The sequence below is a fragment of the Sinocyclocheilus grahami genome, unplaced genomic scaffold (assembly GCF_001515645.1).
Source record: "Sinocyclocheilus grahami isolate Dianchi unplaced genomic scaffold, SAMN03320097.WGS_v1.1 scaffold37694.1, whole genome shotgun sequence".
NCBI classification, from domain to species: domain Eukaryota; kingdom Metazoa; phylum Chordata; class Actinopteri; order Cypriniformes; family Cyprinidae; genus Sinocyclocheilus; species Sinocyclocheilus grahami.
Genome location: NW_015523040.1, coordinates 1 through 1,379, shown reverse-complemented (window position 1 = coordinate 1,379; position 1,379 = coordinate 1). Strand labels below are relative to the sequence as shown.

The 1,379-nt window shown below is 42.1% G+C and overlaps 1 protein-coding gene across 1 annotated transcript; it reads left to right on the top strand.

The window, feature by feature from the left end:
* Positions 1 to 57: 57 nt before the first annotated feature.
* On the top strand, positions 58 to 1,373 carry LOC107580617 (conserved oligomeric Golgi complex subunit 7-like; the record flags this gene model as incomplete). The annotated part of the gene is made up of 5 exons (XM_016266289.1): positions 58 to 238; positions 321 to 461; positions 546 to 629; positions 1,047 to 1,161; positions 1,243 to 1,373. Coding segments are annotated over 5 exons (652 nt in total), but the record flags the coding sequence as incomplete, so codon positions are not given.
* Positions 1,374 to 1,379: the final 6 nt, after the last annotated feature.

Genomic DNA, 1,379 nt, shown 5'->3' with positions numbered 1-1,379 from the left:
TAGATCATTTATGAGTGTTTCCTGTCATGAATCATGGTTGTGCATTGTGATTGGCAGGATCCTGGGGAGGGCGGGGCGTTTTCTGTGGGAGGGGTTTAACCCCAGAAGTCTGACTGGTCTACAAGAGGGCGTGGCTGAGAGGCGGGGCCAAAAGAACCCATGGCAGGAATACAACTACCTTCAGCAGACCAACACGGCTGAGTATAATACTCTACTGGAGACGCTGCACTCCCTCAAGGTTTCAGTTCATATATGATGTGTCCTTTGAATGTGCTGCTTTCATGTTCTAGAAGTGTAAAATTGAAGTTTGTTTTGTGCAGGAGAAAGGAACAGGAAACTCAAGCTTATTGGCTGAGACTCGCGGCGCTCTGACGCGTCTGAACCAGCAGTCCAATCAGCTGGCGTTTGACTCCGTGTTCCTGCAAATCAAGCAGCAGCTTTTCCTTCTCAACAAACCACAGGTTTGCACGGTGTTTTTACGTCACTATGAAATGTCAAAAATTGTGTGTATCGTATTTGATTCATTGTGTTTTTGACTTTTGAAGGGTCGCGGCTCTGCTAATTTGAGTCAAACGCTAACTGATGATCTACCGGCCTTCAGTTTGTCACCGCAGGAGTACATCACTAATGTAAGACAATATGAACACATCATCTGAGTGTTAGTCCATGTCCTTATGATGTCAAACATGATGACAGATGATCACAAAATGCTCTTAAAGATACAAGGACAAACTCAAGCCACATGTTCACTGGTCGAGATGAAGGTGAATGGCTGTAATTAGACTCTTTATCGTAGATTCCTTCACACTGCATCACACTTATTTGTGCAAATTTGTTATACTGTACTTTATATATATATTTTTATATTTTCTGTTTTCATTTTAATATGTAAATATAAAATGTATGTAAATATATTTTATATATATGTGTGTGTGTATTATATAAGTATAATACACATGTATAATATATTATATATATTTTTTACAAATCTGATCTATATACATTCTAGTTATATAATTGTGCACTCATTTGTGTTTTGTCTATAGATCGGTCAGTATATCATGTCTTTGCCTCTGCATTTGGAGCCGTTTGTGACTCAGGAGGATCCAGCACTGGAACTGGCGCTACACACTGGCAAACTGCCGTACCCTCCAGAACAAGGTGAACCCAAGCACATGAAATACAGCTGTTACACACACACACACACATACATGATGTCTGATGTGTCTGTTCTCGCTGTAGGCGATGACGTCCCTGAGCTGGAGAACACGGCGGATTATTGGCTGGGTTCTATCGCCAGGGCGACCATGCAGACCTATTGTGATGTCATCCTGCAGCTTCCTGAGCTCAGCCCGCATGCAACCAAACAGCTGGCAACT